The following is a 22,791-nucleotide window of genomic DNA, read 5'->3' as shown; positions in this document are numbered from 1 at the left end:
GGAGTTTAAAGGTTACAGTGGTGGCAGGATGGTGATGATGATGATGGTGATGCCAACATSTGATTTTGGGGGTATTCTGGCATGGAGGGGAGGTGTCCTCTGATACTGGAAGCAAWGTTAGGAAAAATCAGGGGCTGGGAGGGAGGAGGGGGCAGCTGAACTCTAAGGGAAGAAGGAGGGCAATGCCTGAAATGAGGCCATGACACTCACAGGAGGTGAAGACAAGGCAACACAATCCCAGACAAAAAAAATAAATACCTTTTCGCCTGACAAGAAAAGCCCAACCCTGTTTCTGCTCTGCAYAAGCACCAGCCACTGTGGCAAGCCTTATGCATCTGGGAGTGTTTTGCTTTCATTTGATTAATTTTATTAATTGGAAGAAATTATTAATTCCATTTTATTAATGGAAGAAATTCCATCCCTTCCACCAGCCAGAAACCAGCCAAGCCCTGCAAGGGCCCTCCCTCCATATTTTTTTACAGCAGTTATGAAGTGACTTTTAAATAACTTTACAAAATGGGGTCACCACAAAAATTTGAAGAGCACCTGAGAGCACATGTGTGGAAGCAAAATCCAGGAGTCTGGCAGATAGGAAATGATTCTAAGAGGTGGGAAGTTAAGCAAGGGACTGGACAGGGTGCCTCTGCCTTTTTGCAGCGTTTAAGTTGGAAAATGGAAGGCAGTGGTGGAGAAATCAGCACCCCCAGACAGAATCTGGCCAGGGAGGGTCCCTCAGCAGCCCTGGCCTGGCCCTCACCAGCAGAGACCACCAGGACAATGCCAGCAAATTGTCAGTCATGTTTAATGCATCGTAAAGAAGTAAAACTACATTGGCATATTTAAGACAAACACTTTTTTTTTTTTTCTATGCACACTATCCACTGGACAGTCCCCTTTTCAAAATAACTACTTTTAACAGTTGAAGACAGTTCTTCAGAAATTTTTCACATATTCAACCTTCCATACTTTTTAAAATTTGTCTGAAAAGGGAAAAAAAAATCATTAAACCTGAAAACATTTACATTGCAAGCCACTCAGAATGCATAATTGGCATACATTAACCAATGTATAACAACTGTGTTTTACTTAGTTCCCTTTGTTCATCAATAAAAGAATATAAAAATCTTGTTCAATCGAGTGTTGTGTATTAAAATAGATTTGTATAGTACTGCACAGTTTCTCCCGGAGTTGTGAAAATGGTTGAAGGGACCATGTGCTGCCTCTAGTGATGGACAACAGAAAAAGCCAGTCCCTCCTGTGGTTTCTTTTTTTTTTTCATTTTTTTTGTTTTCATTTTTTTTCTTTTTTAAAATTAAAAACAAAAAGAAAAGCTATTCGGCACCATGTGATATGCTGATATGAGACACCAGCCTTGTGTCCTGCTCTGGTGTTTTTCCATAATTACCTGTTGTGCTAATTAATGGAGAACTCATAAGGACAGAGACGATGGCACTGGGGGGTGTGAGTTGAGAAAATCAGCCTTCCCACCTTGCAGAATCAGGAAGACCAGCCAGTGAAACAAGCAGCTGTACTGGGATTTTCTCAGGCTAATGCTAAACACTTCCCCAATTTCCTAAAATCCAACAAAATATTAAAAAGGAATCAAGTTTCCAAAAACAACCCCCCCACCGAACCCTTTTAATTTTCAGTACCTTGTCCCCCCCCTGGAAGTTTTGAGTTTGAGTCTCCAGTTCAAGAAACAACCCCTTGAGGCAGGTTTTTTTTCCCTGTACCATTTCAGCAGATATTTCTACAAGCAAATTAATAATAATAATAATAATAATTTTTAAAATCACATATTTTTAACAATAAAAATGCAGTACAAAAATGTAAAGTCATCTTTTTGGCATATTGTCTGTACTGTCAAGAAACAAAACCCAGAACATTTATTTGCTTTTTTTTTTTTTCTTTAAAAAAGAATCAAAAATTAACAAAAAAGAAAGAAAACCAAAAAATAATCTCTTTAAAAAATAAAACCTAAACTGTCAAAGATATCCACTATTATGGTTTATGCTAAACCTTGCACAAAAACTCCATGAGAAAAATACACTGATAGCAAAATAAGTAAAAAGGACCTGCAAAAGGAGTTTTACAGTCGTATTTTTTAAATACTTCAGAACGCATATACAGAAGCATCAGCATGAAAATACTTCAATATTTTACTAGAAATGCTAACTTCATACAGTTTCTTTATTTAAATATTTGCAATTGTCAAGTCTAATAATACTGAAAGAAATGCTCTTTTGTTTCCAAGGCTCTGTGAGTGTCCGTGATGCTGTTCTGGTCACAGCGACCCCATCTCCAGCTCATCTGTGTCCATGGGGCCAAATTTGTTCTTCTGAACACAATCAAGTACTAAGTATTTCACTTTCTTTTTCTCACTGATTCCCCTCCCACACACAGCTTTCAGCCCAACTACTTCTCTAAAACCTCACTAACTCCTTTGCCCTTAAAGCAGAACAGAAAGCCCACAAAAGCCTATCCCACTTCCTATCGGCCTCTTGGCTTTTCCTGCTCATCCTCACTCATAAATACATTAAGGCCAACATAATAAAACAAAATGTCATTAAGCACTGAAGGTTCTTGGCAAATACAAAACTGCAGCACAGCCTGCCCTGCCACAGTGACCTACAGACTGGGCTGAGTGCTCTGCAATCTCTTAAGTGGATCCAACTGGGATTGCGTGGTCTCTGCTTTGTTCCAGTCTCATCTCTGCTCTCGTGCATAAAGTTCTTGTCCCCCTTTCTTAGACCTCACCCAGTTCTTGTCAGTTGTTGCCCTGTGATGGCTGCAAGGCTTTGTGCATGGCAGCAGAGCCAGGGGAGGGTTTGATCCAGGGGATGGACAGCAGGGAGGAGGTGGTGGTGGTCGTCATGGTAACCTGAAGCATCTGCTCGTTTTGGATCAGTCTAATGAGGGTTTTGAGACGTTCCAGTGATGACTGAGTCCCTTTCTGCTGGGCCAAAAGGCTGCTTTTTAGCTCTAAGCATTTCTGTCAAATAAAGAGAAGGGGAGAGAGAAGGAAAGGCTGAGAATACATTCAAAGTGGTGTCAAACATCTCTCCAAACATCCTTTGGTGCCCTGGGTGTGCATTCTGCTCAAATGAAGTATATTCTTCTTTGGGGAAAGCAAAACCACAGCTTAACAAGTGGAGTAATCACCAGTGCTGCACACAGTGCAGCAGCTTTCTGAGGGTGAAAATGCATTTGGAGGATGTTTCCAACTCCAACCTACAGACAGTCTGCAAGAATGCCTTCTGCACTCCACAGGGATGGCTGGCACAGGAGAGTAGGAGCTGTGTTACTGAAAATACAAAGGCAGCACTCGGGTCTCTCTCTCTCTCTCTCTTACCAAAGGACACTGATAAATGCTGATTTTTTTATTTTTTTTTCCAAATTCCTCTGCCCACTGCACTTTCCTACCTACTTCTGCCCCTACACACACGTGTGGCCCCATTAGTGCTACACACATGGACAGGGAATATTCCCCACAGTGATGTCTTTTAATAAGTTACTGCTTTTATTTCCACTCTGTTTTATGTGATAAATATTTTAACATGCCTCCCCTGGATAACTGCAGTGGTAAAACAAGCAGTGACCAGTTACTCCTGCAGCTGCCACTTTGATTTTTCCAGGGTAAGGAAGTGTCAAATATTTACTGAGACTGCCTTGCAAACAAACAGCTGCCTCTAGGAGGAGGGTAGCCCCAAATCAATTCCTTCAGCCATGAAGGGTAGGAATTATGGCTTTGAATTCAGCCAATTCAGCCAGAGAATGCTGCTCCTCATAGCATAATATATGTGGAAACATCTCTAGGCAACATTTAGCTTTGAAATATATGTGGAGACACCTGTAGACATTTAGCTTTGAAATTAGTTTCAAGAGACAAAATGGTTATGAATCCATTCCCAGTCATGGAAAGATGTTACAAAATTCAGTAAAGATGGTTATTTCTTCTTAATATCAAAAGGTTTGAGCTAATGGACAAGCAGCTACCACTGGAGGACACCTTGTGATGAAACTTTTCACCTGGAGGATGGAAGTGCCTGGAAGTCATTGGGCAGCTCAGAACTACAAATGTGACCACAAGGAAGGCAGTCGTGGCTATTTGGGGAGTTTGTGGCCCACAGGAATTCAAGTGATTTCTCCTCCTTAGCCTGTCAAAGTGGCCTTTGTTCATAAATGCACATGTGCATATTCACACTCAAAAATCAGTAGCTTGGGAGCTTAAATCATTTTTTAGCCACAAAAATACCAGTTTCTTGACTTAAATTCTGTATAAATATTTCTTCAGGATTCTCTGGGTCCCCAGTCAGGGGTCCTACCTTCATTGCATTGTTGAGAAGTCGATCTTTTTCTTCTAATTGTCTATGCTCACTCTTCAGCTCACTGCTTCTCTTTAATAGCTTTCTCTTCTCTTCTTCTTTGACTGTGGAACGATAAGATTGGAGATGCAGAGTTAAGAAAAGGACACACTGTGCTCTTGAGGACAGAAAGCAGAAGCAGGTATTTTGCATGGTGAGTTAATGTCTCATTAGCCTTTTATCAGCAGGTACAGCCAGATAAATCTGGAGTTTCTGCTTGCAGGCATTTCTTCACTAAAAGGGTGGTTGGGCATTGGAAGGAGCTGCCCAGGGAGGTGGAATCCCCATCCCTGGAGGTGTCCATGGAATGACTGGACATGGCACTGAGGGCTCTGATCAGTTCAAGGTGGGATCAGTTAGATGTTGGGCTCAATTATCTTGAAGATCTTTTCTAACCTAAACGTTTCTGGGATTCTGTGCATGAGTCTGTGCCAACAGCACACAGGAGGACAACCCAAAAGCTACAGTGCACCTTCAAGATGAATTAAAATGAATCCTTAAACCACATGTGATCCTGGAGGTCTCCAAGAAAGAGGTGGATGGTGTTTAAGAAGAGGTCAGCCCCTTGGAATGGCAACAGTGCTGACCTCTGGCTGAAAAACACCATTCCAACAGTGCCAGACCTCTGTAAAACTCCTTACAAATATGATGTAATGTCCCAAACAGCCTATTGAAAAAGTGCTACAGGGAACTAAAAAAGAGTAATACTCAGTGCACAGCGGTCATATGGCATATGACCCTAGTGAAATAATAATACTGAAACAATGAGCAGCTGGCATTGCTGTGGTGTCTGAGACACGAATCTGCCATTGTACCACACCCCCAATTATCTGAATCTGCTTAGCTTGACTTTGCCTCACAAACTGTCATTCTGCCTCAAAATGCTGCTTTCAGCCCTGTTCCAGGGAAGGCACCACTTGGATGAAGCTTCCTCCACAAGTGCAGCTCCTGAGAGATCACACTGAGCTTCCTCACAAAGAGAAGATGTAAAGGAGCAAATGGAGGGCAAGGAGACAGAAAGGGGCTGCTCTCCCCAGCCATTTATGGTCTGTGACCTGCACCATGGGACCTGGCAGCATTGTAACACCAAAATTACTGCTGAGGACTCGAATGGCATCACCCATGGCAAGCAGGGAATCCCCTGTCACTGGCTGTGTTAATCCCTACCTGTTTTATGAGTAACATAGGAGTGAACAATAGCCAGAGTTCCAGTCCATGGCACACTGTCATCTTTCTTTAACACCTATAAGCCCAGGAAACAATAAAAGGTTAGGATTCCAAAAACCCACATAATAGTGTTTGCTCCAGTCCTACAGTTTGGCAGAACCAGAACTTGGGTCCTTGTGTCAAAACATAAAAGTAATCTCAAGGCTAAGCACAAGGAACTCTAAGGCACAGTATCCACACTGAAGTGACACTTTAGTGTTTTAGTAATTATTTTCTTGCTCATGCAATCAGAATTACAGCAACTAGACAGATTAGCATATTTGACATGACTGTGATGAACAGTTGTGTGTAATAACCATCATTTATGGAAAAGGAAGTGTTCTCCTCACAGTTTTCAGATCCACTGGTGAGCAGTGTCTCCTTCTGACACTGCTTCCCTCATCTCTAACATTTACATTCTTATCTGGCTACATGCTGCTGGCATTGCTGTAAAGAAAGGAGCCAAAGGAACTGAAGAGACATTTTAAGAGGACAGTTCTTAGCAGATGTGATTATAGGCAAACGACAGCACTCCTGGTATGTTCTAACTCTAGGATGGTGAAAATTCCAGAAATAAATACTGCAAAGTTCACTAAAAGCCTCTCAGTACTTCTTTAGCTGCTGTAGTCCATTGAGCTACAACTATAGATTAATTTAAGGGTACACAGATTCACAGATTCAATTTAAGGGTTCACAGATTCACAGATTCAACTTTGAATCATCACAGATTCAACTTTGAATCATCACAGATTCAAAGTTTCTCCCATTTTCCTTTCTTGGCACGCCATGCTGCATGTATCTTACCTTCTGTTGGCACTTTGGGCAGAGCCAGACCCCTTTGGGGGCAGTTTTGAGGGGTGGCTCCAGGCAGTTGAGGTGATATGCTCTGGGACACGTGCCACAGGGCTGCAAGTTAACCCCACGCTTGCAGGCAGTGCAGTGTTCATCGTGGTGGATCTCGTTCTGCAAGAGAAGGGTGCCCTGGGTAAAAATCCATGGAGAGCTTCCCTCTGTAGAACAAAGCCAGGCTCCTTCAAACACGAAATCTGATTATCAAAAGGACCCTGAGAGCCACAGAAATAATGAATGCATGATGGATGTATGATAACAACAAATTCAAACAACAGAAGAGCCGAAAGGAAGTTCCATAAATTGAAACAGAAAAATAAAACGTGATTAATCAAACACAAGAGCGAGTCAATTAATATAACCAGCTTGTGACATAGGAATTATTTCACTTTTTTTTTTTTTTCTTTTGGCCAATGTGTTACTATAACACTCGTATCCCTATGCAGGGCTCTGTCCTGGGTCAGAGTTAATGTGGGGATCACTCGTCCTTCATGCCCAAAGCAGAAGGAAGCAAACAAGAAAAGGTTTCTGGGGAAAATGCACAGTTCCATCTTTCATGGCCACTGCCTCAAAGAGCAGCTGGGGAAACAGGAGGCTGGAGCACAGCCTTGGGCTATAAACCTTATTTGGTGAACTCCTCTGGCTTCTTTCTCCCTGGCATTAATTGTTCTCTGCTCAGATTTGCTCTGACAACCTTTCTCCAACAAGACAGATTAGTGCTTTGTCTGAAGCAATACATAACGTGAACTAAGACTCATCAACAAAGTTACAATGTCATGTAGTAAATTGCTATGTTAATCTGGTGGCAACATTAATTACTCTTCTTATAATTAAGTGCATTTTAATAAAGGAGATACTGATTTTGAAACTCTCGTGGCTTGTGAATCATTATAAAAAATAAAAGAAATCCTGCTGGTTTTCCAGAAAGGACTGTAGTAATTTTATATGTTTGTTAATTCCAAAAGCATATTTTCACTTTTAGGAATAGTAATTAAAAAGTTTCATGGCAGTTTTAGTCAGGTTTGTGTATCTTGAATTCTATAGCAGTCTTATAAAAAAATCACTCTCCAAAATATTACTCTTTAGAAACTACCTGCTCAAAGAATCTTAATTTTAACCTCAATGTAAAGAGATACCATCTTTACAAACTAGAATGGTTACTCATTTTTCTTATAACATTTTCCTTAAACCCACAAATCTGGACTTGCAATTTCTCAATCAGTGGAATCAACAAAGGGACTAAACTCAAACCTTGCATATGAAAGCCCAAGAGTTCATCTCTGAAATTCCAGCTTAGGAACTCAAAAACATATTTAAGTGGAAAAAGAAAACCTTGAGAGCCACTACAATAATCAGAAGCAAGCATTGAATACTTGGAGATGAGAAAGATACCTGCTAATACACAAACTTTGCCCCACATACCTTCCAGAATGGATCCTCATTTGCTAGCATATAAAAGAAGGGCAGAAAACAGATTAGTGGAAAATATGTTGCTGCTAGTTGGCAGCTATGGAAGTAATTTTAGTCAAGCTGTGGCATAGGAGATCAGGACATTGTCAAAATTAGTGCAGGCAGGAAAGAATGTAACAGCAAGCAGTGAAGTTAGCATTTGAGATTTAAAAATGTACATTGCAGGAATACCATGTCCACAGGTCTGATACTAAAAGGTCATAGTATTTGAAATTTTTAGAAATTTTCATGTTGGTAGTCCAAAGGTGTTCCTAAAGAACCTCGGCATGCTGGGTGTTAAAAAGGCTGTTCTATTTAACAGCCTTTGACAGATTTTTTTTCTTCCATAAATTTCTCTACTTTTCCCAAGAATTGTAGTACGCTTTGGCTATGAATTCCATAAATAATCACAGACTTATAAAATGTGTAGATGTCACTTCATATCCACAAATACACACACAAAGATACACCACTGTATGACACCATGATTACTCAGGGGATATAAATGTTACTGGGATAAACAGAGGCTTGATAATTGATGAGTCTTTTGTACAAATGATACATGTCAGGGGATGTGACCTCATTTCAGATAAGACATTTTCATATAAATGAATCCTGATTAATTGACATTTTGATTAAAATTTACAAGAATTGTCCTCTTCTGTGTTTCCTGAAATGACAGTTATTTCCTCGATGTCATGGGGATTTTTTTTCCTAGCTTGTTTATTTGTCTTTTCCGCTCACATTTGCTACAAAGTTTTAAACTCCTTAAAACATGTCCACTTCTCCATTCGAGCTGCTGAAAAATTAAACTGAAGGCAATGTTTTTATAGGATCACTTTATAAGAGGAGGGGCAGCCATCTCTGCACTGAAGCTGGAGAGCTGCATCACTACAGAGCCAACAATCTGGGACAGCACCTGCCTTCAGCATTTAGCAGAACAAAAAAAAAATCCCTTGCAGAGTGGGGGATTCTGTAAAAAAGTCCAGCTTGACATTCTCAGAATATACAGAACTCCAGCACGTATTCTGGATTCTGAAAAACCAAAATACAGGACTGAAAGTGGAATTAATGATTGAGGAGGGAGGCTGCTGATTTCCAGGCAACTCCAAAACAGCTGCATCAGTAGAGCTCTGCCACTTGCTTACTTCTTTGCAAATAAAATGGGAAACATGTCAGAAAAAGGAAGGTCAGAGATATCACATAAACCCACCAAGGGGCTGGCAGCACAGCTTGCTACCAATCTCCTGATTCCTCACATGTGTTTATGTGGGAAAAACAAGTGCTGTGATAAGGCAAACAATAAATGACAATTTTAATTTTGAAGATAAAACTAAGCTAGGAATAATGTTCTGCTGGGGCTGACATGAGCCTGGCCTCCTGCTATGAGGAATGTCATCATAGCTGTTTACTGGGATAACCTGTCCTGTCCTCTGAGACCCAACACATATGGTAAATAGGCCAAATGTCTATTGGCACGTGAAGTTTTGAAGGCAGAAAGGTGAATCTCAAGCATTAAACATGACACTTGACAGGGAGATCAGGCAAACACTGAAAATAGTCAAAACTTCATGTCTCAATTATAATTACACTGCAAATGGTCCCAATACTGAAATAATATTGAACTTAGAAAAAGGTCTGTCTTCTATTACCTGTAATGCACCACAGTGGAGAATAAGTTATAAAGGCAAAACAAGGGCAAGGGCAGAATCAAAATTCTTTGCTGGCTTTGTCTCCTCTTCTGAAATACAACTCAAGCTTCTCATTTTCTCCCTTAAAATATGAGCCTTATCTGAAGAATTGCACTGCACTCAATATTCTCTCTGTGTTAGGTCTCACACAAAAATCCAAACTCTTTGTCTTCTCTGTGTTGCACATTTTTTCCTGAAATGCACTTCTTTCCGTGAGCTAATCATCAGCATCCCCAAATGGCTCCTCTGAGTTGCTAATTCTCAAGACATTTGCTATTAAATCTTCAGATTTGAAGTTCTTGGATATACAAGACTGGAAGGCATCTTCAAAGTCATCAGGTTTACAGATTCACAGCTCCACCTTTTGGAATCAGAAAAACTGTGGTTTTCAGCCATTGTTTTGAGGCAAAACATGAGAAATTTTTAGTGCTTGAGGATGAAGAGCAGTTTCTTAAAGCTGGTCAGAAGAGGCAAATGAAAAGCCTAAAATAGTAATTATTTGTCAAGATATATATTTTTTTACACTTGGGGTTGGCAACATTACTTTCTTCAATCAGTTCTCTCACTGCATGGTTCTTACAGTGGCAGATGTCAGATTTTCCACTCATTGCAGAGGCTTTGGATCTATTTCTACACCATTGTGACCTTTAGCCTTAACCTTCCATTGTTTTTCCAGGAAAATTATTTATTTTCACCCCATACTAAAAAATGAAGGCAGTATATTCTACAAAGTAATTATTCTTACAGTAACTCATATGAAATCCTACTAATAAATTTTCAGCATTCATCAGAATAATAGTATATTCATTTAAAAATATGCTTACCTCTCGTTGAAAGGAACAAGGGGTTATTCAAATAATTCGATGCGAGGCGTTTCCTCTGCAAGGGAAAAGAAACCAAACCCTGTGTCATTTCTAAGTGTTCTGGTTGTTTATCACATTTCAGATTAACAATCTCCACGGGCTTCCCTCAGATGTAACCAGCTTTCCAAAAACTACTTAGACTCACTACTGACACAGCCAAACAGTTGCATTATTTACCTTTCTAACAAGTTCTTCACAGAGCAGTAGATTTGATTAAGAAGAGAGAAATACAAATTGCAAATGTTACTGATTGGGTTGCAGGATATGTTGCATGGACTGGTAAAAGAGCAAGGATACAGCAAAAGTAACTCCAAACCAAAAACGTCCATACAGGAAAATTATTGCTATGAGATGATATCTTTATTTGAATATATAAAAATGCTGATGGATTTCTCATCAGTAGGAAAAATGTTGCTACCTTTGTGACACCTGCCTGCGGTCCAGAGGAACATTCACACAGAATATTTATATGCAAGCATATTATATTCACACAGAATATTTATATGCAAGCAATAAATGAGGGCCTTAGCAAAACATTTCCCTTTCAGAAGTGAATGTGCAGGATCTCAAGGAGCAGGCAGTGATTTCAATCTGCTGAGATCACCAAAGTTCCAAACACAGAGCACCACAAACCTGTGTGAGGTGTTCAGCTCATCTAACACAGCCCATGGACAGCAGAGGCCGTGGGCAATAGAAAGTCAGGCTTCATTAATAGTCTAGACAAGCCCAAACTGTTCTTCTGAGGACTGGACCATTTTCCTTCATTAGATGTTTTTAGATTCTGCTTGGAAGAAAATTAGAGGGGTTTTCCTAATAAATGATTTATTCTGGGGTGACCAAACTATTCTCTTATACACTGATGCCTGCCAATCTATTAATGAATTTTGAATAGATGTTTTTTATTTCTTAAAAAAATAACCAGCCTGAAACTTCACTCTTTCCTATGGGATAAAAAGGCTACTGAGTGTAGGAAAATAAAATGGTATTTCATTTTTTTTTAAAGAACAAAACTTCGAAAAGAAAAAGCACGTCATTCAAATGAAGACATAAGACCACAATTACATTTTTGCAACCAAAGTTAGCATCACCACTTCAAATGCTGAGCTCCTGATATTTTGAGGGGTATTGGCAAATAAAAGTTCTAATTTATACACAATTTCAATTTAAACAATCATGAATTAAAGATCATTCAGCAGACTAAATTAAACTGTACCAAAATGCCTGAAATGCCACAAATACCTCAACTCACTAATTAGCAAATCCATCTGAACAGCTAATTGATCAGAGAAAAAAAACCATCTGCCTCCATTTGACATGAATGCCATTCCCCATGGTCAGTGCTTAATGACAGCTCCTAATGAGGACACAGCTGATCAGCCACAGGACTCTTTCACTGACATTTATTTCTCCTTTCATTCCAGCATATGTTTTTGAGAATAGCTACTACAAGAGGGATGAACTGGGGTGCAGCAGACCTGGGCCATCTTCTCTTCCAGCTCTGCTCCAAGATAATTGAGTTTGTCACAAACTCTGATCTGGCTGCAGCCACAAAACTGCTGCAAGTATTTTAATATTGAGGGCAAAAAGGTCTAAGGCATGACAGGGTTAATGCTAGCAAACTAAAGCTCCTGTTGTGTTAGATACTGTCTGTATGGACATCAGTGTTTACACTGAACAAAATAGTTGAGGAATTTGGAAGAACTCAAGTGCCCAAAGATGCTCTGAAGTGTAAAAATCTCCAGTGCTTTCAAAAAAAGAACAATCAAGTGACTCAGCAGTTTGACTGCAGTGGTGGGTTTCTTTTCAGCTTCATCTGTTTGCTATCTGCCAACAAAGACAGAAATCTGAAATGCTGGCATACAAAAATTCTGCAAAACTTGTACCTAAATAAAGAATAATCACTTTCTTTAGGCTTAAAGAACTCAGAACACAGAGAAGTCTTGCTTAAATGGAGAGCTGGCTGCAACTGAGCATCATTTCAGTAGAAAGTTCAGACAATAAACCCAAACTGTGCTGAAATTTCAAAGGTGAAATTTTAATTTGCTGAATAAATGCATATATGTTTAGAAACAAATTAAAAAAAAACAGAAAAGGTGAAGCCTTTTTATAAGCTGCTTTAACACCAAGTTTGTAATCCAATATAATTCAGGACCAAATTCTGATTGCACCACCATAAATACAACAGTGTAAGTGAAACACACAGCAGAGATTATCCAGAGCATTTTATTTTCAATTATATATGATTATATTTATTACTCAGGGTTCCTCACTCCCTGCAGAGCACACTGATTCTTAAACCAACACACCCCTGTTATGAATGCCACTAATAAAAAAAAGCAAAGTTCTCCACTTATTATTTGGCACTTAGGAAAAGAGAAATAGAAATGCACATTTGAACATAATACAGCACTTCTCCAGTTATGATCTAAAGGAACTGCCTTTGTAGGCAAAAGAGTAATCAGGTCTCACACTAATTTAGTCCTTTTGGCCTTTATTGAAATGAAGATGAATTCTAGTTTGGAGCAAGTGATCTTGTGGGGTGAAAACCTGTTGCTTAGCTACTGAGATGAGATCTTTTCTTTCTTTTCTACATCAGCATCCTTTTACAAGTAACAGTGGTTCTGCATTCATATGTATTTTTGCAGCAAGAAACACTTAGACCTTTTATTGACATGAAATATAACTGTGGTAAAGAAAGTGAATGATAAAGTACCTCTGTTTCCAAGAGTCCACTGTAGGCTGGATTTGCTGTGCTTCTTCTCTTTCTTTCCTGACGCTTGCTCTGGATTTCTGTTACCATGGAAAGGAACATGAATTGTGTATTTCTCATTCATCAGGGAAAAATGTAGATATAACTTGTTAAGCAAGATGCTCTTACCCTCAGCCCCTTGGGGTTTGTGTTCAGTTTCTAAAGTATAATTGGGTTGCAGCAGCATTGATATTTGCTGCAGTTCAAGGTTTGACATTAATAAGCTTTTCCTTGTGAGATTCAGAACACAGGCATTTTTTATTTTTTCCTTCCTTCAAGGTAGACTTCTGCTGATCTACAAGATTTTTATTATGATCCCTTCAGACACATATTCAGCAAACACCAAGAGCCTTCAAAGCACTCTCAACATCTGCTATTAACCAAAGGGAAGCATTTAAAGCAATTAAGCTTTGTAGTTCATATCACATGAAAACACAGAGAACCTTTTAAATTCAATTTACATTACTTTTCCTCTGTGGAGGTTAGAAAAAGCATGAGATGGCATGGCTAGATTCAGTTCTAACTAGGATGTGATGATTTATCCAAGCAGGAGCATGGAATTTCACAATCCTGAGCACACTAAATGCTGTTATAGCCATATGTGTGTGTATATATATGTGTCACTGCAAACAGCAGCACACAAACTCTGCACTGCAGCCCTTCCACTGAACTTCCACAGCCCCTTCCACTCAGGGGTGACACTCATTGGAGATGGCACATGCTGAGGATTGTGTTTAGCAACAACCAGCCATGTGTGCAACACTGGAAACACTGAGAGAGGGAGCAGATTACTCCAATTTTCTTACACAGAAATCTGTAAGTTTAATGCTACTTTGATCTGAGCTAGGATTCAATTCACATCATACGGAATTTCTTTTTAAAGCTCTTGAAGTCAGTTCAGAATAGTGAGATTATTACAAATATGTCTTGTAAAGCCTGTTATTTTGATTATAAACTCCATTAATTATCTCTTCTTTTAGCAAGAAGAGCCACACAGCATCCATCCCACAACACAAAATGTGTGCTCCATTCCAAAATATTTCCTATGTGAATCTTTTAAGGTGAAGTTTAGACTTTGCACTGAGGTACAAGAGGGATCTTGCTACTCTAAATGCCCCCGTGGTGGTGACAGCTCTGTTTTGTTTTGTCTCAGAAGGAGAGGAATGGCATTTTCAGAATGATCTGAACTAAAGGTCCTCCTTTTAAAATTTTTCCTTCTACCTTTTTTTTTTTTACACAATTGTAATACTAAAAGATTCAATAGGTTACAACCACGCACTGCATCACAGAATTGAGCTATCTTATTCCTTAGTTTATTAATTAAAAAGCAGAAACCAAACAGGAAAATTTAAACTGTAATACATTTGACAAAGATGAATGAATTTGAAGATAGCTTTATGTTGGAGGCCAAACTCCAACAATCTACTGCCTTCACCAATAAACACTCTGCATGCTCATTCTATGAGGCCCAAAAGGATTTTTTTCATTGCACTGAAAACTGTGCAATGGCCACTGCTTCCTGATAAACAGCAATGACTGATAACCATAAACATGACAGAGCAGTAAAATAATAACTTTTAGCATGTGAAAGCTATAAGGGCATTTTTGACAGTTGTAATCACGAATTCTCGTGAAGGAATACCCTTTCCACAGTAAACAGCTCTTGGTTGGAACCATTTATTTAATGTCAATAGGAATATAAAAAGTGAATTTGTCTTCAAGAATTGATTCTGCGTGACGAGTGTTGTAGCAGTTTGGTTCAAAATGTGCATCTCCACATTTAGTGTACAACAAACAGAATGGAGCACTGGTTGGCATTTTGAGCATAAGCAATAAATCCACACAAACAATTTATTAGTTCCAATAAAATCAAAGGATGTAGAATTATTCAAAATTAAGTCCTTTCTGTTGTAAGCATAATTTGTACTTCAGCATAATTTCAAATGATGTCCTATTTTCCTTAGACAAAGAAAATGAGAACCAGTCATCATTTGCACTTTTTGGATTATAAATCTTCTCCTCAAATTGCTGTAGCTTTTTGATTTCCATTTCAATCCATTACCATTAAGGGATTAAAAATGACGAAGGCTTAAACTTACTTTAAACTGCTTTCAAATTCTCAGTCACTGGGACATGAAATTATTTTCTAAAATGCAGATTTAAAGAGGAAAAACACTGAAAAATTGCAACAAGACCCATAGGAACCTGCTGCATATATGGAGGAGATATTACAATTGGGATGTATTTTCTCTCTAATTTGCAGCTTGCCCTAAGATTAAGGATCTGGAAATGTTAGTAAAAAGAAATCAAGCTAAAAATGGTGGATTCTTCTTGAGACACAAGGTAGTTGAGCATGCTCCTAAGTCTAAAGCACATGAAACTTAAACTCAGTGTACTGGAAATTCCTAAGTATTTTGCTGACTATGGTCCATGGGATGGGCAGTAAATATCAGCTGCCATTAACAATTTTTGTGATCAAGAATCACTGTGAGCTGACCGTGGCAGACAGAGCCTTTGCAGTATTTTTCTTTCACTATTTTCTCTATTTATTAAAATTCTTTAAAGGACCATGATGACCAAGTGAGTCCAAATACCAGCCTGTGCCAGTCCTCATGCCCCTTGAGCTAAGTGAGGTCACCCAATATTGCACACTGCAAAGAGAACAATTCACCTGATTTTTTAATTTTCTATTTTTTCATTGCTCTTCACAGGATGGCAGAAGCAAAAACTGAGAGGAGATGTTGTTGATGTGTGTAAATATCTGCAAAAAGGGGTCAGAGCATGTACCAGGCTGTGGTCTGTTGTGCCCAGTGACAGAAGCAAAGAGCACAAACTGATGCTCATGAAATTCCACCTGAACATGAGGAAGAATTTCTTTACCAGAAGGGTAAAATATCACTGAACAGATTACTCAGAGAGGTGGTGGAATCTTATCCTCTGGAGAGATTCAAATTCCATCTGAACACAGCCCTCAGTAACTTGCTCTGGGATGACCCTGCTTGAGCAGGGAGGTTGGACCACGTGGCTTCCACTGGTTTCCAACCTCCCCATTCTGAGATTCTGTAAAAATCACCACTGAGATTCTGTAAAAATCACCAGCAGAGCACCACCAGAAAACATTTCCCTCAAAAAACTGAACGGTAAATCAACACATGCCATCTTACCTTCCAAATGTTCTGTTGTAACCAGTCCTAGTGCTACCATGAAGGCAATTTTCTAAGGAAAAAATAAACAGGGGTTAGATTTTCTGCTACAACAATCATGGTAAAGTTAGTATTGACAGAATAAACCCAGTAAAATCTTCTAGAAACTTATCTTACTTGATTGCATAGTAATGTGAGGAATTTTAATTGAAGATTTGCTGCAGATATGCCTGGTTCTCCTTGTATGACTACATAAACTCCAGCAGTTCAAGGATTTCTGAAGCCAATGCTAAATAACTGCTGATCTCACATAACACACGACCAATTCAGTTAATTCAATCAGTTCAATTTCACATTGCTAGATGGATTCTTACTCCATTCTTTAGTGAAGTAATTTTGTATTTTTATTATGATCTGGACATGGCACTTCTTTTATTGGATGGGAACAAGCTGTATGAATTTTGTATAAAACAAATATGAATTGAACGACAGTAAACAAGATATTGGAAGCATATTGAAAGTCCCCTCCCCTCAAAAAAAACCCAAAAAACCCAGAAATTTCTCTTCTCAGGCTACAAAAATAACACTGTGTGCATGGACTGTAAAGGCATGTACTGATCCAACATTTTTCCTCAACAGGGAGAGAACAAACATCTCCCACTGGCACTGGTGAACTCATTTTGCAGCGAGGAATCTGATCTAAAATATAACTCACAAGTCTTCCAAACTGTATAAGCACAAAACATATCTTCATATAAAAAAATTTTCAAAACATGCCTCAACCAAAATTATTTGTGTACTGGAATGTTTGCTAAACAATTTCCTCTCTTTGATCTGAAATTGTTTGAATTTGTATCCAACTAAATCTAATGACAACATACTTGCTTAAAATACGAAGAACTACCACAAGTGGACTTGATAATGATCTCATGATTAAACACAAGAAGGGTTAGCTTTTGTAGGGATTTGAAAGATGGTTTCTTTTAAAAAATCCCAGTGGAAGCTGTATTCTTTTTAACMAGCATATTATATTTGTTATATTRTATTTGTTTTTTATATTTGTATTTGTTTTTATGGGTGTTGATATTTCACACCCCCATAGCCTATTGGATTCAACTCAAAACCTGACTTCCACTGCAAAGCTTTCCTTCCAATTATCACAGTATCTATTGTTCCTCCTCTGTACAGAAAGCCGCAAAACCAAGACTTTATTTTTTCCAGATTTTCAATCCAGGTCTAACGTTAGCATATATTTGACAATTGCTGTGTGTCTCTCTTGTACTTCTTAGGAGGGATTAAAAACACCAGTAACTAAATAACCAGCATTCATGGCAGTATTTTTTCTTCTAGAAAAAAAAAACATTTTAGAATTAAAATGTTGCCAGATAGTTTGCTAATATGAATTTTTAAATGAGTAAAAAGTTTTTGATAGAATTCTGTTTCTTTCTGTGTTGAACTCAGGTCCCTTCAAGAAAAAAAAAGTATTAACTTCCCCCCTAAAACACAAACAAAAAACTCAGAGAAACAAAACCACAAAACATTGTCTGGGGTATTTTCTCCCCAGAGGAGCAGCTCCCTTTTGTAATTCCTCCATTTCTTTAGGAATCATCCTGGTGGAAGGAGACCCATCATTGGATCCATCATCATTGTTCTCCATCTCCAGCTGAGCCCTATGGAATGACCATGTCAGGAACTAAAGACAGTGATTATCCTCACTCTTTGATTGTTCAGGAATTCTCAGTAACTGCACGTGGGATTCCTGGCTGCTGGTAAACCTGGTTATTTTTGGTTAGCTTTTTTCAAATTGTCACTTTAATTTGTTCAATCCCAGTCCCTCCCAACTGAGATCTACACAGAGCCCTATTGGAGTTCCTGCCTCAGTTTTGTGCTTTGGCTATAAATAAAAGTGAAAAGTGCCTCAATGCCTATTTTCTTCTTAAAAATACCACGTTATCTTTGTTGTCTTTGATCTAAATTTATTAATCTGCTTAAAAGCCATGAGTGCTTTTAGAAAGACACAGTATGTATCTTCACGAAGCAGAAGAAAGATTTTCACAAAAGCATTTAATTTTCTAATTGCATGTTCTATTTATATCATTACATATATTTATACTAATTATGCTGTTAGGTCTAATTACACTAATTGCATAAATACATGATAATCAACTAAAGTTTACTTTCAAAGAACAAAAGAAATTAACCCTAGACCTATCTATTTATGCTGGGAAACAAATCTATGAAAAGAAAAAAACTGTCATACTTTAGGGCACAGTGTCAGCACCCTACCCAGCAAATAAAAGTTTTTGAGACCTCCAAGTAAACAGGGTAGGAACAGTGCCTGTGGTTAGAAAAAGGTCTTTGAGATATTCTAGCTGGGACTGTAATGAAAATCCCTTGCATTTATGAATTTCATAGTGCCCGGTCCCATTGCCTCTTCCTGCATCTCTGTGGAAGAATTTTATTCAATAGTTTTTCCAGGCAAATAAAAATGGATACCTTTTCCTAGCATTTTGTTTCTAAGCAGGGCCTACTGGCTTTTCTGCCCATAAGGTGCAACAAAATAAATAAGTTTTTGGAAATACCTTCCTAAATAAAACAGGACTCTACAATCCCTTCATTCAGTGGTAATGAAGATTCTTGTAAGGGTCAGATTTTAAACTTGGGAGATTTCCCACATGTAGTTCTGCAGAGCTTCTAAACAGAGCTGTGATATTTTGGGCTAAAATTCTTATCCTTAACACTGTTTTAACTATATGAACCTCTTAAAATGGTAAAATGGCCACCCACATGCCTCCAGTGACATTATAAATTCATGTAGTAATAATTCTCTTAAACCTACAGCTCCAAGGATACTTTCGTGCTACACATTTATTACACTAATGAGGTTAAGATTTCACAGGAGCTGAGCATTTCCACAAAAGTAGATTCAGTTTGTGTAGCTTCTCAAACTGCCCCAAAATTGCACCCAATCTAATGTGAACATACCCAGCCCAAATCCAAAGTGTCTGTTAGAGACCCTCTATCTACAGGGACTGGCAGTTTATATTTCTAGTTTAAAACATAAGTATAGTTCACAAAAGAGATTTAGTCTTATAACCCACTCTACTCTCACACTGTTAAGGATTTTAAAGTATTTCAGGCTAGAATTGATGTACTTGTGGGACATGTACACAGCAAATGCAGGAAACTAGTAATACAATCAAAAAATTGCAAGATTCATTACAAAGAAGTAAAAGGTCAGCTTAAAAAAGAAATGTTAATTCCACCTCAAACACAGCCTCTAAATCTGATGCTGTATGTTTGATAACAGAAAATATCTTAAGCTTTCATACACCTTTCACATAAATCCAGCTATAGCCTAAATTATTATGAGACCTCCAAGCCTCACATTTTGTGACACTGGAAGGTTTGAATGGTGCAAACCAAATTTGTCAGGGCACTCACTGGCAGGGAAATCACCCTGATTGCAGAGATTGGGAGGAGAGATGAACAGAATCATAAGCACAAATAAAGTAATTGCATATGCACACAGAAGAATGTTTAGATTTGGCCCCCATAACTCAACCACATTGTAGTTCATTTATTAAAAATAAAAAAAAAATCACCTCTGGGTTTTCCTCCTTTTTCTTTTTGGTAGCAGGGGGTCCCTGAGCTGACTCTTCAGGAGGATTCTTTATCTCCACTTTACTTTCTGTCTGGGTTTGGACTTGAGGTTGAATAATGATAACCTAAAAGACAATGTACAAATAAGAGAATTCACTATATGAAAATGGATTTTCCTGCCTGAAACCTTTGAGTCCTCTTTAAGGGTTACTTGATACCCTACAAATAAATAATGAAAGTCACAAGTCAAAAGCATAAAACAACAGCACACCTAGGTTAGGGTCCTAAATCCATACTTAAGTTGCTAAAAATTCTTATTGGTGCATTAGAAACCTACTGTAGCCTATGTCACTTGATCTATGCCAGTGAAAATTAGAGCACTTTTTATTTAGATGACTTGTGAAGGTGGCTGATCAGCCATGCTTTAGCACTTGTGGTGTGATTTTAAGGTCTTTCCTTTGATTTTATTTTGCAAAAGTAGAAGAAATGGGATTACTAAACATTCAAACCCAGTCTGATCTCAGCCATACCAGTGTTATTACAGAGCAAGAAAGAAGACAGGGGAAGAAGATGGGAAAAGATGGGAAAGAAGACATTCCTCATGCAACTGAGATCAGACTTCAGTCCTCAGCCTTTACATGTTATAAGCAGTGGATGGCCACTTTCCCATAAACTAAATAAACTGTACGTGTTTTAAATTAAAATTAATTCTTATTTAGAACCCACAGGAATTAGGACACATCTCATACACCCATATATGTTGGTATATCCAACTGCTCAAATATTTGTATTACCACATGAAGATTTGTGCAATGCAGGTCACATTCTCTAGAAGTGATTAAAGTAAAAGGAATGAATGACAATTTCTGCCCACAGAACTACACGTGTGACTTCATACCATAATCAGAAGGACTATGGAAGCTTCAAAAGGGCTTGCCAAGGACTATTACCTTCTAGATAAAGACTGTTAGATTTGAACACTGGGCCTATTCCATCTATTTCATTGTTAACTTTCAATCAATGTCATTCAAGTGTTAGAATACCTTATCTCAACTCAGTCACTCTTGAAGATTCAAGGGCATTAAAAGGGATGGTTTTCTTAACCAGTAGCCATCTTAAATAAGAGAAAAATAAATTATGTCAAAAAAAGTGGGGAAGAGATGTCTGCTTTTATTAGCCTCAAAAGCCATCCTACATCCTGTATTCTTTTTTAGCACTGTGTGAGAATGTGTGCTGCCAACGGGACCAAAAGAAGCAGAATCCCAGTAGTAAATTACAGCTAATGTCTGCTGGGTGCTTTGGTATCCTGTATGGAATTTCTTTCTGGTATAAGAGTGGTGAAGTTCTTGTATTCCAAGGCTGAAAAGCAGAACAAACAAGTATTTCATAGCTTGAATGTTTTCTGTCTACTGATTCATCTCCCAGTCAGTTCTGAAACCCTGAGCTCTCATTTCATTTGGTCTTCCCCTGGAAGGAATCTCTGATTATTTTACATTATTTATATTATTTTATATTATTTATATTATTTTATATTATTTTATCACTGGGGGTCAGTCAATAGAACCAGTATCACTGTATCAATGAAGAGGGAGTCCATAGGAAATTTGAGCTGTGCAGAATTCAGGGTTATTACTAGTGAGGATTGGCCTATGGAAAGAGAAAGTCATATGGTCCCATTAATGTCAGGCTACATAATGATGCATTTTGCTCCCACTAAAAAACAGGGCTTGCACACAGATAAAAGTCTACTATGTGCCCCTGTAAGAATCTTCCCATTTCTTTCTGATTTTTTTCTTTGAGAACTGCGCTCCCAGGCGAATATTCTGCTCCCACCTGCAGCACAGTCCCCACGTTTGCTGCCCAAGGAGCTCACCTTGCTGTCGGCACTGATGAGCAGCGGCTGCACTTTGATGCTGTCGTTGACCACCGAGACCGTGGCACTGGTGCTGATGGGAGCTGCATTGCTGGGGGAGGTGGAAATGATGGCGTAGGCCACACCAGCACTGCTCAGAGGGGACGAGAGAGCTGTGGGCTCGGTGACACTTTGTGACTGGCTGCTGGGCGTCTGTACATGGCTGACGGTGTTGTTGGCAGTCGGGAGGGCAGGGCTGGGGTTTTTGATGCTCACTATGGTTGCCTTCTGGAAGGTGGGAGGCTGCTTGGAAGGTTGGTCTCTGCACGGGGAGATTGGGAGGCTGTCTGGAATCAGGGTCTTTGGCCTAACCTGCAAACAGAGAGGCAGGTGTTAGCAGGAGCAAGAACAAACACTGCACGCTCTCAGGAGAATCTCTAATTGCATTAACCGTGGAGCAGGAGCATCTAGAAAAACAGAATGGAGCAACTGCATGTAGCCTGCCCTTCATTTGCTTGTAGATATATTCCCAGCACTTCTCAATTAGATCATTTTGAAGTTCTGAACTGCCGAACAAAAAGGGAGGAGAGAGTCAAATCTTTATTTTGATTAGCACGCATCCATACAATTGCTAGTCAAGACGCGTCCAGCTCTCAGGATGTGTAAGGCAAAGCCTTTCTGAAGAATGCAATAATTTCCTGTTCTGAAGGACACAATGCTCTTTCTGTGGATTGAAGAGTTGGGCACTGAATCATTAAGGGAGTTGTGGGAAAGTGTGTACAGGGAGAGTAAAGCATATGCTTTTATACTGGTGGATGGGTGAATGAAAATCTTCATGTTTAAGACATGCCTTATGAAATGGAGAGGAGATCAGTTACACAATCACTTAACTGACAAGAGACAAATTTTATAAAAGAGAGGGATATCAGAAACCCACAACCATCAAACTTCATATTTTGTTGCAATCATTAAAGATCTTCCATCATTTCCATGGATGGAAGAGGACACTTTGCCCAGCTTTG

The 22,791-nt window shown here is 38.8% G+C and overlaps 1 protein-coding gene across 1 annotated transcript; it reads right to left on the bottom strand.

Moving 5' to 3' along the window:
- Positions 1-1,265: 1,265 nt before the first annotated feature.
- On the bottom strand, positions 1,266-22,141 carry LOC130582407 (PHD finger protein 21B-like; the record flags this gene model as incomplete). The annotated part of the gene is made up of 10 exons (XM_057381084.1): positions 1,266-2,992; positions 4,326-4,429; positions 5,532-5,607; positions 6,375-6,533; positions 7,842-7,864; positions 10,384-10,438; positions 13,136-13,212; positions 16,336-16,387; positions 19,920-20,042; positions 21,791-22,141. Coding segments are annotated over 10 exons (1,245 nt in total), but the record flags the coding sequence as incomplete, so codon positions are not given.
- Positions 22,142-22,791: the final 650 nt, after the last annotated feature.

Source organism: Malurus melanocephalus, unplaced genomic scaffold (assembly GCF_030028575.1).
Source record: "Malurus melanocephalus ecotype Western Australia unplaced genomic scaffold, MMel_1.1 scaffold_490, whole genome shotgun sequence".
Taxonomy (NCBI): Eukaryota; Metazoa; Chordata; class Aves; order Passeriformes; family Maluridae; genus Malurus; species Malurus melanocephalus.
The sequence above is the reverse complement of the archived record's forward strand: the minus strand, read 5'-3'. Positions and strand labels throughout refer to the sequence as shown.